Source organism: Pleurodeles waltl, chromosome 7, assembly GCF_031143425.1.
Source record: "Pleurodeles waltl isolate 20211129_DDA chromosome 7, aPleWal1.hap1.20221129, whole genome shotgun sequence".
NCBI classification, from domain to species: Eukaryota; Metazoa; Chordata; class Amphibia; order Caudata; family Salamandridae; genus Pleurodeles; species Pleurodeles waltl.
In genome coordinates this window covers 467,360,048-467,372,882 of record NC_090446.1, presented here as the reverse complement: position 1 = coordinate 467,372,882, position 12,835 = coordinate 467,360,048, and the positions used below count along the sequence as shown (strand labels likewise).

The window sequence follows — 12,835 nt, the reverse complement described above, 5'->3', positions numbered from 1 at the left end:
ATGCTTGTATTTCACTTACTCTTCTAAGAGATGTGATAACCTGGAAAGTAGCCTTCCTAATAGCTAAGTATTGCATCTCACAAGAGTGCATGGGTTCAAATGGTGGACCCATGAGTCGTGTTAATACAATATTGAGGTTCCATGAGGGAACTGGTGCTGTTCTCGGGGGTATGATTCTCTTTAGACCCTCCATAAATGCTTTGATGACTGGGATTCTAAAGAGTGATGTTGAATGTGTAATCTGCAGATAGGCAGATATTGCTGTGAGATGTATTTTAATGGATGAAAAAGCTAGCTTCGATTTTTGTAAGTGTAATAAGTAGCTTACAATGTTTTTTGCGGATGCATGTAGTGGTTGAATTTGATTATTATGGCAGTAATAAACAAATCTTTTCCATTTATTTTCATAACATTGTCTTGTAGTAGGTTTCCTAGCTTGTTTAATGACCTCCATACATTCTTGTGTAAGGTCTAAATGTCCAAATTCTAAGACTTCAGGAGCCAGATTGCTAGATTGAGCGATGCTGGTTTTGGGTGTCTGATCTGTTGTTTGTGTTGAGTTAACAGATCTGGTCTGTTTGGTAGTTTGATATGAGGTACTACTGACAGATCTAGTAGTGTTGTGTACCATGGTTGGCGAGCCCAAGTTGGTGCTACTAGTATTAGTTTGAGTTTGTTTTGACTCGGTTTGTTTATTAGATATGGAAGGAGTGGGAGAGGGGGAAAAGCGTAAGCAAATATCCCTGACCAACTCATCCATAACGCATTGCCCTTGGAGTGAGGGTGTGGATACCTGGACGCAAAGTTTTGGCATTTTGCGTTTTCTTTTGTTGCGAATAGGTCTATTTGTGGTGTTCCCCAGCTTCGAAAGTAAGTTTGTAGTATCTGGGGATGAATTTCCCATTTGTAGGTTTGTTGATGATCTTGACTGAGATTGTCGGCTAAATGGTTTTGAATTCCTAGGATGTACTGTGCTATTAGGCGAAGGTGATTGTGAATCGCCCAATGCCAAATCTTTTGTGCTAAGAGACCTAGCTGTGATGAGTGTGTCCCTCCCTGTTTGTTTAGGTAATACATTGTGGTCATGTTGTCTGTTTTGACAAGAATGTGTTTGTGGGCTATTAACGGTTGAAATGCTTTCAATGCTAGAAACACTGCTAGCAGTTCTAGATGATTTATATGAAGTTGGCTTTGTTGAGCGTCCCATTGTCCCTGTATGCTGTGCTGGTTGAGGTGTGCTCCCCACCCTACCATCGAAGCATCCGTTGTGATTACAGATTGAGGCACAGGGTCTTGGAATGGCTGCCCTTGGTTTAAATTTATAGGATTCCACCATTGAAGCGAGGAGTGTGTTTGGCAGTCTATCAACACTAGATCTTGAAGTTGACCCTCTGCTTGCGTCCATTGTGTTGCTAGGCAGTGTTGTAAGGGCCGCATGTGTAGTCTTGCATTTGGGACAATGGCTATGCATGAAGACATCATGCCTAGAAGTTTCATCACAAACCTCACTCGATAGTGTTGGTTTGGGTGCATGTTTTGTATTACATTTTGGAATGCTTGTACCCTTTGTGGAATTGGAGTGGCAATCCCTTTCTGTGTGTTGATTGTTGCTCCTAAGTATTGTTGTATTTGACACGGTTGTAGAGGTGATTTTTGGTAATTTATAGAGAACCCTAGCTTGTGAAGGGTTTCTATGACGTATTTTGTGTGTTGGAAACACTGTTGCTGAGTGCTGGTTTTTATTAGCCAATCGTCTAAGTAAAGGAATATGTGCATGTGCTGCCTCCTGATATGAGCAGCTACTACCGCAAGGCATTTTGTGAATACTCTTGGTGCTGTTGTTATCCTGAACGGTAACACTTTGAATTGGTAATGCACGCCTTGGATTACAAACCTTAAGTATTTCCTGTGGGAAGGATGTATGGGTATGTGGAAGTAAGCATCCTTGAGATCTAATGTTGACATGTAGTCCTGTTGTTTGAGCAAGGGAATCACGTCTTGAAGTGTGACCATGTGAAAGTGATCTGATTTGATGTAAAGATTGAGTGTTCTGAGGTCTAATATGGGTCTCAGTGTTTTGTCCTTTTTTGGCATTAGGAAATACAGGGAGTAAACACCTGTTCCTTTTTGATGGTTGGGAACTAGTTCTATTGCTTCTTTTTGTAACAATGCTTGGACTTCTATTTGTAACAGATCCAAGTGTTGTTTGGACATGTTGTGTGCTCTTGGAGGCACATTTGGTGGTAATTGTTGGAATTCTTTGCAATAACCATGTTGGATAATGGCTAGGACCCACGAGTCTGTAGTTATGTCTTGCCAATTTTGGTAATAATCTGTGAGTCTCCCCCCCCCCACAGGTGTTGTGTGTTGGGGGTTTGTGACGTTGGAGTCACTGTTTAGTTTATGGGGTTTTTGAGCTTTGGAATTTCCCTCTTGGTTTAGGGAACTGTCCACCCCTATATTGTCCCCGAAAACCTCCTCTTTGGTATTGGCTCTGGTATGTGGGTCTGGCCTGTGAGGTAGAAGGTTCTGTAGCTTGGGCCCGAAATCCCCACTCTAAAGTGTGGCTTCCTAAAAGTGCCTCTGCTCTGTGGGGAGTAGAGCACGCCCATGGCTTTGGCCGTGTCAGTGTCTTTCTTTAGTTTGTCTATAGCTGTATCCACCTCTGGCCCAAACAATTGTTGTCCGTTAACAGGCATATTCAGCACAGCCTGCTGGATCTCTGGCTTAAATCCGGAGGTGCGTAGCCATGCGTGTCTCCGAATGGTGACCGCCGTGTTTACTGTTCTGGCGGCTGTGTCTGCTGAGTCCATAGCCGATCTTATTTGGTTGTTGGAGATACTTTGGCCCTCCTCTACAACCTGTTGGGCACGCTTCTGAAACTCTTTGGGAAGGTGTTCAATGAAATGTTGCATTTCGTCCCAATGTGCCCTGTCGTATCTTGTCAGTAGATCTTGCGAATTGGCAATTCGCCATTGATTGGCTGCTTGTGCTGCCACCCTTTTGCCTGCTGCATCGAATTTCCGACTTTCTTTGTCGGTGGTGGTGCGTCCCCAGAAGTTTGTGAGTTTGCCCTTTTCCAGGCTGCTCCTACTACCACAAAATCAGGAGTTAGTTGTAGTGTAATGTAAACAGGGTCCGTAGGGGGAGGTTTATATTTCTTCTCCACCCTTGGTGTGATGGCTGTGCTCTTCCCCGGGTCTTGAAACACCTGTTTGGCGTGTTTTAACATGCCTGGTAACATTGGCAAGCTTTGGTATTGGCTATGTGTTGATGACAGGGTATTGAATAAAAAATCATCTTCTATAGGTTCCGAATGTAATGCTACGTTATGGAAAGTAGCTGCCCTGGAAACCACCTGCATATAAGCAGTACTGTCCTCTGGTGGTGATGGCCTTGCCGGGTAACAGTCCGGACTATTATCAGAGACTGGTGCATCGTACAGATCCCATGCATCTGGGTCATCTTGGCTCATCCCTGTATGCGTTGGTGACTGCATCATTGGGGGTGTTGCTATTGGGGACAGATGTGGTGAGGGCGGTGGCGATGGCTGTGGAGAAAAATGTGGTGGTGTTTTTTCTTTAGCCACCTTTGCTTTTGGCTGCATTTCCGTTTCATGGAATGCAAGCTTCCACTTCATTTTAATTGGGGGAAGAGTTCTTATTTTCCTGTGTCTTTTTTTATATGGAGCCTCCTCTGTGTATGGTCTGGCTCTCCCATCTCTAGTTCTTGTCCAAACTTGTGGCCTTGTAGTTATGAGAAAAGGCCCTGTTCGTCCATATAGGAGCTTTGTTTCGGCTCTGAGGCTGGGTGTTTCGGCACCGAAACCTTCTCAGCAGTCTTTTTAGGCTGCGAAGAAACCTTTTTTGATTTCGGGGTGCCGAGTTTGGTTGGAGCCGGTATCGCGGTGCAGAGTATATTCTGAGCCGGTATCTCGACCGGAGTCGGATGTCTTCGGCTGCTGTGTGCCCTTTTTCGGTGCCGATGCTTGGTCACTGTGTTTTCGAGTAAAGCCATGGCCTGTCAGCGGTGGCGTCCCCTGGGCCTTCATGATTTTCGAGTGAGTTTTGGCCGGGGCTGGTTTACTCACGGTTTGTTGCCTCGTCGGCTGCTCACTCTCTGGCTCGTCAGAGTCTGAATCTGGGATGGAGAATGTCTCCTCCTCTTTGACGTCGGGGTGTCCGGCCGGTGTCGACGCCATTTGAAGCCTTCGAGCTCTCCGGTCACGCAGCGTCTTCTTGGACCGAAAAGCCCGACAGGCCTCGCACGTATCCTCTTTGTGTTCGGGGCACAAACACAGATTACAAACCAAGTGTTGGTCTGTATAAGGATACTTAGCGTGGCATTTGGGGCAGAAGCGGAATGGGGTCCGTTCCATGAGCCTTGAAGATGCACGCGGTCGGGCCGACCAGGCCCCGTCGATGAGTGGAAGCCCCAAAGGGCTGCCGGAGCTCTTCTTTTCTTCAGTGTCGATGTGCTATGTCTAACCCGATCCCGATCGCAAACAATACCGTCGAATTTTCCGTTTGTTAACTAACTTTTCCGAACCGAAATACGGAGCGAAGAGGAACACGTCCGAACCCGATGGCGGAAAAAAAACAATCTAAGAAGGAGTCGACGCCCATGCGCAATGGAGCCGAAAGGGGAGGAGTCCCTCGGTCTCGTGACTCGAAAAGACTTCGAAGAAAAACAACTTGTAACACTCCGAGCCCAACACTAGATGGCAGGATAATGCAGATATATATATATATATATCCAAGAAAGAAGTGACTCAGATAGTCTCACCAAAGAACAAAAATATATTTCTACTACAACGTTTCAGCTTCCGCCTTCCTCAGGTAGTATAAGATGGTTTGCTCAGTGGCTGCACAGCTGACACTGCTGGATTTTCAAAAAGCATCATGAGTGAAGATTCCAATTGGAATGTGGAATCAATGCAGTCCTGAGAACTTTTCAGATATGCAGAAACCAAGTGGTATTGTCAGTGATGTTCAGTCCTTCTGGATGCAGTGATTTTAAACAGTACATCCAGACGTTTTCTCTGATGTCCAGTAGTTCTTCCTTTAGAACATGTTCCACAGGAAAAATCTTCAAATCTGATAGTAAATGGTCCACAAGGTTAAAATGATTGGGAAAGATTATAGAACCTAATGCTCTAAAGAGGCAACTAGACCCACAAAAATGTTAACTGCCATATTCATATTCAAGAAGTTGAATTATAAACCAAGTAGGAACCACGCTTCCAATGGGTGCCAAGTGGTCTTTCTCTTGTCCTCTTTCCAGGTCCAGCGAATACTGAGGGTCCCCTAAGGGTACCAGGAGTGCCATATTTATCCCAGAAAAGTGCTCTAAGGGGACCACATGGACACTAGCCAATGGGCTACTGGATCCCCTCTTACCTAGTGACAAAGTTCCTGTGATGAGTGGCATCTCGCTATTCTATAATGCCATATTCATGCCACTTCAAGATAGCACAACCCTTTCTCATTAGTGAGGAGCAAGGTAGCCCACCCTAGAGGTGTGGCTACCTAGGGACAACATGCCCACAGTAAAAACGGTTTTGGGGCAAGTTTCTTGCTACTGGCCCTGTCTTCATACTGTATGCAAGGATCAAAGGCATCCTGCTCAGGGATGTTGGGCCAGGCGGCCCATCAAAGGCAGCTTCCCATTTAAATCATGCCTTGAGGCTAATCCCCAGGGCAGCCACCCTGTCAGATGAGGTGACACCTCGCTGCTGTGGCACTGCCTTTGTCCTCCAGCCTGGGAGTCATTCACATGTCCTACCAGGCAGTCATAAAGCTGCCTGTGTGTGTGCTTCTAAGAGGTTACTATATGAGCAGAGTGGTCACTCTTCTAAAAGTGGCCAAACATTAAAACTGACATTAATTTTGACTTGAGCATTAGATTGCATTTGATGTCACAATTCATTTGATACCCCACATGACCTAGTATGGTAGTCCCAGTCAAAAATTAGCTGGGTGGGGATGCCACCCAGTAACGCTGTGTTAGCCAATGGGGCTACCAACTTTGCCCACAGCAAACGGCTATTTGCAAGTGTTGCCGCAGAGACATGACAAAATACATACGCCTCACTTAACAATAAATATTACTCCCTGTAATAGGGTTTTCTAGGTCTTCCCTGGGGGGCACTCAAATATACTGTAAAGGGGCAGGAAGGCTTTGCCATTTGTTTAAATAGCAAAGTCGAACTGACAGTGACAACACTGTCCTTCCAGTCTGCAGTGGCAGGCTGAGAGCCATTTTGAGTTTTATAAGTAAGTCAGGCCTTGCCAATTGGGTGTATCCAATCCAATTTATACTTTGCATGAGGTCAGAACACAGGCACTGATGTCTGATTAGCAGGCCTCAGTGAATCCTCAATTTCGAAAAACCAGTAGCATCAGTCTAAAAACATGGGGGTGAACAGGCAAAAAGGGGCATTTCCTTACATGCGCCCAAGTCCCAAAGAAATCACACACTTAGAGGGTTCAGGATGCAGACCTGAGTGAAATATTCAGTCTGAAGATAGAGAAGCAGTCTTCAAATTCCAGTCTGCGTTACACCTGCTACCAGTGAAAGGCAGAGTAGCATTAAAAATCCTGAAGGTGGTTTCAAGTGCTTACGGAGGTTGGGCCTCTGCTATCTAATCGATATACTGAGCATGCAAAGGCCCTATCCAGCTCTGCATTCAGAGAATCAACTTCTTTACCTTGTTCCTCACACCAGGTACCCATTCACTCGTAGCTGATTGAAAGTAATGGTCCAAAATCATGGATTCCTAGAGCTGTATGCAGTGCTTTTCTGTTTAGGTGTGCAATAAAATGCCAATCGAGTTGATAATTCAGTTATCTGCACCAGAGTATTCTGTTGTTGTTTGCTTCAAGTACATGTGGTTGGGTCTGTAGTAGGTGCAATATAAGTAATTAAATAAGCACAGACATGGTGCATGGAAAAGATTACTCATAGCACCCGCTTCCATGTTCATCTTGCCCTCCAAATGGGACGCAACAGGGAGTATCTTGTTCAGGATTGATCTTGAAGTACACACCAAATTGACATAGGCAATAAGACCAGGTCCTCTCATGCTTATTCTGGTTGGCAGCTACAATTGTGGTGTCAGTAAGTCTTGAAGAATACCACCTGCACCTAAGGAAGCAGGGCTTGAGAGTCAGAAAAAGGTCTATATATCTTGTATTAGGCAAGACCAAGAAAGTGAAGTCACAGTAAACAAACTATTTGAAAGTCACTACCACAAGACAGTTGTTTCCTCACCTAGAAAAGGAGAAAGACATACAACCATTAGACCAAAAATTATGGTTATCACTGGTTCAGGAATGTGTCCCAAAAAAAATCTCTATTCCTCTATTAGGAAGGTGCAAAAGTGCATAAGTCTGCAGTTAAGTCAATGGTCCACTGTGGCATGTGTACCATCAAAGATAATTACTTAAACATGTTTACCAGATATCAGTGCAAATACAAAATAATTTGCACAGATGTTAATTATTGAAGCTTTATAGGCGGTTTTAGGTGGTTCAGCCACTAAAAAAATCTTCTATACACTCAAAGAATTGCTTGAAGCACATTTTAAACAGCCGGCAGATAAGGAAGGCATTTTTCTAACAAACCAATAATAAAAATTAAGGTAAATGGGAAATGCCCTTTCCGGTATAGAAATGATGCAAAATAGGAGGCATCACCCAAAAATGAGGAAGCATTACAAAGAAGCTGATACTAGAGTCCCACCCCTCTGGCTGAGTTTACCTGAGTGGAATGTTTGGCGAGGTACATTTAGGCGCCAGGCGCCCAGATGGACATGAATTAAGGTCCTATTAAAGTTATTGAACGTGACACTGTTCTTTTAGGGGCTACCTTCTACTCTTGCCATTGTGTCAGGTATTCCCAACCAAGTGGCAAAAAGGCAGAACAGGACAAAAAAATAATAAGTGCTAATATTATCCAACTTCACTGAAAGTCTGCTAGGACTGTAACCTCTTATATAGAGGGTACTGAGTTGCTGCTTAGCCCACCGAGCCACCTTATCATCTACTCAGACGTTAAACCTTATATTACTATTAAGTTTCTACCTTCCTATAAAATGACACTTGGAATTTGTTATTTGATACAATCACCCTTTTATTTTAACATGAGATAATGACACCTCCAATTTTGGTCTGATAGAATGAGACCCTAATTTTATCCTGATACAATCTAGCCTCTAACAGAACCACACCCAGGTTCTATCATACCTACATTCCACCCTGATGAAATTATACCACTATTCTATGTTCAGACATACTTGCACACTAACTCACTCCTCACAGACTCAAACCATTTTATATGTTACATCTTTTTAATTTAGTAGGCTTTGCTCTGCTTTTCTTCATTCTACTCTCATCTCCCTCAAATACCCACACTACTTTCTTTACTAAGCAAAACCTATACTGGTTATATCTGTTGATAACTGCGAAGTCATAATCTACCCTAGAAAGATATTGTTAAATGTCCACATCAGGTTTCGGGTTGATATTGTTTTTTGCAGATGGGGTGTAATATGGGTGCGCCACTCCCTGCCTCCTTTTAAATCATAATAGGGTTGATATCTACTGAATTACATCCTTTCGCAATACTCTGGGACAGCCATGCACTTATTTAGTCTTCTGCTATACTTTCACCCAGATCCCACTATCATGATTAAGTCGAAAACTGATTTGAGTAAATTTAGAAAGTAGAATCAGGTTCTACATACAATAGAAGGCTGAATCAGTGCATGAAATAGCCACAGTTTAATTATGCTTTCTGTTGAGATCACATCTGATTGTAACCTCTGATATAATCCTTTCAAGCATCTATCAGTTTTCATTGATTTCTTTTTAAATCATTTTTATGATGGGCATTGCAATCTGAACGCCCTGTGCATTTCCCATGCAGATACAGGCTTGAATAAATAAGCAATACATTTACCTGCACCGACTCTATTCAGAGACAAGGAAGGGTTTTAGGGCCTTCCTGGTCTAGAAGATGCAGATGTGTACAGAAAGAACATTCCATCAATTAGGATTCAGAATCTCTTTTCTCCTCTCCATTTGTACATTGGCTTTGGGAGGAAACAAGTTGCTGGATGCTAGATCTCCTGGTTTGTCATGTGCAGTATACATGCACACTCTCACTGTAGAAATATGGGTGTTTCATGGGCAACCAATCCAATCAGCAAATAGCTCAGGACATCGATTCATGTTTTTGATTTTGATCCTCATGTTTTGCCAGACTTAAGCATTTTGTATATGTTGCAAACTGGACAATTGATAGGTTAGTCGGCCAATGTAGTGGACATCTGCACAGTCCATACCTATGCCACAATCTAACCTTCAGCTTTATGTTGGCTTTTAATAATGAAAGGGAGTATTTGCTTCTCCCACTACTGACGGCATGTGGAGGACTGGAACATATGCCCAACTTGGGAAGCAAAACTAGGTTTGGCAATGAAACTGTGCTGGTTTGGATAGATACATTTGCAAATTTTTATCTTTACGGGGTCGCAAGACATTCATACCCTTCCATGGTAAATACAGATACACTAACCTGTGTCATCGTGATAATTCACTGCTTCCGTCTCCATCCAGGCATTATCAGTGTTGCGTGGGTCATCGACGTAGCCCTTGTAGACCTTGGTAAAGGAGGAGGACAGAGGTTAGCCCTGTGGCTACATTTACAGATAGCAGAGCATCTACAGTTAAAAATATATGTGTATACCAAGACACCAGCAGCCTGAAACACATATGCACACCCACAGGTTCGAATCTGTATTTCATACTGAGCAGCCCATACCTCAAACTGATCCTGGCTGAACAGCAGGTTCAGTTTTTCCTCTAGGACCTGTCTCTCTGCACTTGTCTTATCCAGTGCATTTACTGCCTCCTCCCCAAACTCACGCTTCAGTGTGGCTCCGATCTTCTCTCCCGGGTCCACCATGCCCTGTAATGGAACACAGCACTTTCAATTAGATAACCAACTTCAAACTACTTTGAGAGCAATTACTTCTACAAATGGAAGTAAACCTGTACTCGATCAACCTTAGTTTCAGTCACTTGACACAAAACATTGTCATCTCTGCGGTTGCCTTCACCAGATAGGTCAAGCACAATTGAATAGAATGGAGATGGAGCTCTGCTCTCAACAAGAGAGTGGAGTGTTCAACACAAGGAGATCAATCAAACACTGGGTGCAAACACTGAAATTAGATCTTTACATCAAAAGTTGAACATCCAGAAAAAGGCCAAGAAGTGAATTGATAGGGGGTGTGGCCAACAAGATGGTGGAGTAGATGCCCCTATATGGAGCTCTGCCAGGCCTTCCTACATCCTGCACTGATCCGGCATCCCTGAGCCCCATCGAACCCCCAAAACAGCCAATATTTGATCCCACAAGTGGTTAGAGTGGTCCCACAGTGTCGGGCGACAATTTCTAGCGGACTGGCGATGGCCCTGGGGTGAGGAAAGGAGGCCAGACAAAATGGCGGCCACTGCATTCCATGGCTGAGAGGGGCCAAAGAGAGGTGATTCTAAGCCACAGCCAGATGACTACAATATCGGGGAGGTACGCACCCGGTTCTGACAGGTCACTGAAGCACACGAAAGTCCCCGGCGCTGCCTGCTGATCTAGGCATGTGTCAGTGCCTAAGCATGGAGGCCTCCCTGGTTGCATGCAGTGAGAGGTACGGGGAAGGCACCCCTTCCTGAGTCCCCCCCGGGCACCAGATCAGCACCGAGGGAGAAATGGCCCGATAAACACAGTGTTTGAGAGGTCCAGGCCCAGCATGGAAAGATCCCTGCAGTGGACAGGAAACCCCTGGCACTGCCCGTAGATCGAGGTGCGGGTCTGCACCTAAGCAGGGCGACAGCCCTAGACTGCCAAAGAAACAGGTACAGAGGACGCCCCACCCCTCCCAGCACCACAGCAGGGCTGTGAGCGACGAGGCCCAAGTCAGATCAGAGGCGCTATCGGCCAGTACCCATCCCACCCGGCCAGTCAAGACATGGATTGGCACTGGGAGAGAAAAACAAGGGGGGGGGAAGGGTGATCCTCAGAGGTGGACCAGAGGCCTACAGCAGGGCAAAGCCCGAAGCTTGAAACCAGTGGAGCACGGATGCCTTGTGCTAAACAATAGTGCTGCTAGGTTAAATCTGACGGAGGACCTGACTGGCACAACGTAGGGGGTGAGGACAACTTATCGGACCCGGCCCTGGACTAAGAAGGTCGGGCACACTGCAGCCAGAGAAGTAAGGAAAACCAAGAAGAGGGTGACCAGCAGCAGACACTACCAAACCCCTAGAGCAGGACTTGGCGGCGTGAGAGATCATGGGAGCAGCTCCCCCGTGAGTGGTAAACTATTGTGGTCCACCCGGGCACCAGGATAAAGATAGAGCCCATTGTGGACTTGGTGCTCCCCCCAGACACTGCTTCTCAGCCATACACACCCTGAGCACGACTGTTGACTGCATGCACTTCTGATGTACCAGTGCGGATGAGTGGTTGGGGAGGGCAGGGATTTGAGGGAATGGATGGTGAGGATCCCCACCCAAGGAGGCTCTACATAGAACTTAAGTGAGGAGCTCCAAAGGCGGGCAGTGAGAGAGAGGCAAAGCAAAGAACCTGAGCCTGAGGGTAAAAGAAAGGGAACAGCAATGGCAGCAGCATGGTGACCCCTGCTCCTTTGTCAATGGCGAGCAATGGGGATACTCGGAGGCACAGCTGTACACGTCTAGATAGTTTTGAACGGATCTAGACTTGACATGACACAACATCTCACCACTATACAAAACCATCTGGAGCTGTGTGAGAGACGGGTGGCGTCCTCGAGCTCATACATCCCGAACCCCTAAGGCCAATCAGTCAAACGGGTGACAGAGTCTGGACGATATTATACAGGAAAAAGAACAGAAACCAGCCAGTCAAGGGAAAATTGATAAATACACCAATGTGGTGGAAAACACACCAGACCCAGAGATAACACCCACACTGTCAGACAATGCGGCTCACATGAACGCATTCTAGCTGTCCAGAACGGCCTTGGAGGCCAGGACTGGAGAGGTACGTTCGGAAGTGTCACTGCTCCGACAGGATCTCCGAAATGTATTAGAACGGGTGACACAGGCAGAAAGCAGAGTGTCCGAATTAGAAGATACTACGCAGTTTATGGGAGAAGACATTAAAGAAGTACAGGCGGTGTCAAAAGACCTCCTCTTGAGGGTTGACGATGCTGAGAATCGAGCGACACAGAACAACCTGAGAATAGTAGGATTCCCTGAGGGAAAAGAAGAATCCAACATCGTGGACTTCCTGGTACAGTGGCTGCGATCCATGTTCAAGACTGAGAACTTCTCTGCCAGTTTTGTCATAGAGCATGCACAGAGTGCTTGCAGCACAACTGCCAGCAGGAGCTCCCTGCATGCTATAATTACCCATTGTTAAAACTTCAGGACCGAGACATGGTCCTTCAAGAGGCAAGGAGAATGGGAGAAATTACACATGAATCAGCCACCATAATGATATTTTCAAACTGTTCCTATGAGGTCCAGAAGCAGAGGCGGACATTTGATGCAGTAAAAGCCAAGCTCCAATCTCTGAAAATACAATCCCAGCTAAATTAAAAGTGATACACAAAGACACAACCCACTTCTCTATCATACCAGAAGAGGCCTGGAGCTGGAGAGACCATAGCTCAGGCCATCGCAAATGGGAGAAAGGACAGTCCCGGAGGCAAGCGGACTGGGTGCCAGGCCCAAAATCTAGTCCTCAATGAGCAAGAGGCGAAACAGTCAAAGAATGGGCAGAGGAA

The 12,835-nt window shown here is 45.5% G+C and overlaps 1 protein-coding gene across 3 annotated transcripts in view; it reads right to left on the bottom strand.

Annotated features, from left to right (window-relative positions):
• NUDT9 (nudix hydrolase 9) overlaps positions 1 to 12,835 on the bottom strand; it is a 133,354-nt gene that overhangs the window by 34,286 nt on the left and 86,233 nt on the right. For all 3 annotated transcript variants that reach the window (XM_069244058.1, XM_069244055.1, XM_069244056.1), the window contains 2 exons: positions 9,826 to 9,972; positions 9,580 to 9,664 (listed from right to left, as the gene is read on the bottom strand). In XM_069244058.1, the coding sequence (XP_069100159.1) occupies positions 9,580 to 9,664; positions 9,826 to 9,972 (232 nt within the window). The remainder of the gene's footprint in view (positions 1 to 9,579; positions 9,665 to 9,825; positions 9,973 to 12,835) is intronic.